General features: G+C 42.9%; 1 protein-coding gene across 1 annotated transcript; it reads right to left on the minus strand.

Annotated features, from left to right (window-relative positions):
- Positions 1 to 380: 380 nt before the first annotated feature.
- LOC130939825 (secreted RxLR effector protein 161-like) lies at positions 381 to 806 on the minus strand. Its single transcript, XM_057867896.1, has one exon. The coding sequence runs from the start codon at positions 804 to 806 to the stop codon at positions 381 to 383; it is 426 nt and encodes a 141-aa protein (XP_057723879.1).
- Positions 807 to 1,705: the final 899 nt, after the last annotated feature.

The following is a 1,705-nucleotide window of genomic DNA, read 5'->3' on the forward strand; positions in this document are numbered from 1 at the left end:
AAAATGCTCAATTGGGAATTTCCCTTGTTTTGACATGCTGCTTATATACAAGCTAAAAGGAAAAATGAAAGAGTCATTTACTTAACTGATTAGCTATAATCTCTAACTGACTATGCCAGTTGGCATTCCTAATTTCTATTTACAAATATAGAATGAGTTTTAGCTACAAAGATGCCTATTCAAGTTACAGCCTCCCGCAAACTAGGACTATAAATATCCAGAAGTCCTAGTTTGGCAATGTTGCTGTTGAAGGGTGCTGGGGCCAAAGCTTTAGTGAGGAAATCGGCGAGTTGGTTAGAGGACGAGACCGGCATCAGGTGAGTGAGGCCCGAAAGATATTGATTCCTGGTAGTGTGACAGTCGACTTCGATATGTTTCGTTCATTCATGGAAAATTGGGTTGGTGGCGATGTGAATGGCAAATCTGTTATCACAAAAGAGTGTAATTGGTTTCGTGATGGGGAGTCCAATATCCTTCATGATGTAGGAGAGCCACTGTGCTTGGCAAGTTGCAAGTGCCAATACCCGATACTCGGCTTCAGAGGAGGATCGTGCGACTGTGCTCTGCTTCTTGCTCTTCCAACTAATCAGTGACTTACCAAGATAAAAGCAGTGACCAGTGATTGACCTGTGAAATTCAGCACATGTTGCCCAATCTGCATCTGAGAATCCGGTAAGAGTAAGATCATTATCTGCCAAGAAGAGAAGGCCAACAGCGGAACAACCTTTCAAATATTTTAAGACACGATAAGCTGCTTGCATATCAATATCAGTGGGATAATCGATGAACTGACTGAGCCTTCCCATAGCATAGGCAATGTCTGGTCTGGTGTTGGTTAGGTACAGAAGCCTGCCAATTAATTGTCTTCTAGTGGAGTCCCACTCTCCCTCGATAACTTTGAAGCAGTGGTGTAATCCATAGGTGTGCTTACTGATTTGCACTCTAAGAATCTGAAGTCTTTGAGGATATCCATGGCATACTTGCGTTGGCATAGATGAACGCCCTTCGAAGATCTAGCAACCTCCATACCCAAAAAGTACTTTACATCACCCAAGTCTTTGATTTTGAACTTCTGATCCAGCAGTTGCTTGATAGACTCAATCGCAGCAAGGTCATCTCCTGTGAGTACCAAATCATCTACGTATACCATAATAATGGTGATGCCATGAGTGGTGAGTTTGGTGTACAAAGAGTGATCGGATTCTGATTTGATAAAACCAGTGGATTTCAAGGTTTCAATCAACTTTTAAGTTCCATTACCTGCTTGCTTGTCTTAAACCATACAAGGATTTCTCAAGCCTGCACACTAACTTCGGGCTTAATCCTGGTTGCTGCAGTCCAGGGGGTAGATTCATGTATACTTCTTTGTTCAACTCTCTATGTAAGAAGGCAGTATTTACATCCAACTGCTTGATGTGCCACTACTTTGCTGCGGCTAAAGCCAACACAACTCTTAAGGTCGACATTTGAACAACAGGGCTGAAGGTGTTTATGAAATCAACTCCTTCAATTTGTGTGAAGCTCTTTGCGACTAGTCTGGCCTTGTGGCGTTCAATGGTCCCATCAGGATGATATTTGATTCGGAACACCCACTTGCAGCCGATGGCTCTCTTGCCAGATGGGAGTGTGGTGATTTTCCAAGTATGATTTCTCTCTAGTGCCTCCAGTTCACTTTGTATGGCTTCTTTCCAGCAAGGGTGAACAA

Source organism: Arachis stenosperma, chromosome 7, assembly GCF_014773155.1.
Source record: "Arachis stenosperma cultivar V10309 chromosome 7, arast.V10309.gnm1.PFL2, whole genome shotgun sequence".
In the NCBI taxonomy this organism is placed as follows: Eukaryota; Viridiplantae; Streptophyta; class Magnoliopsida; order Fabales; family Fabaceae; genus Arachis; species Arachis stenosperma.

Bases quoted from the DNA above. Each gene is read 5' to 3' on its own strand.
- LOC130939825 (XM_057867896.1), bottom strand. From the start codon at position 806: ATGGGAAGGCTCAGTCAGTTCATCGATTATCCCACTGATATTGATATG.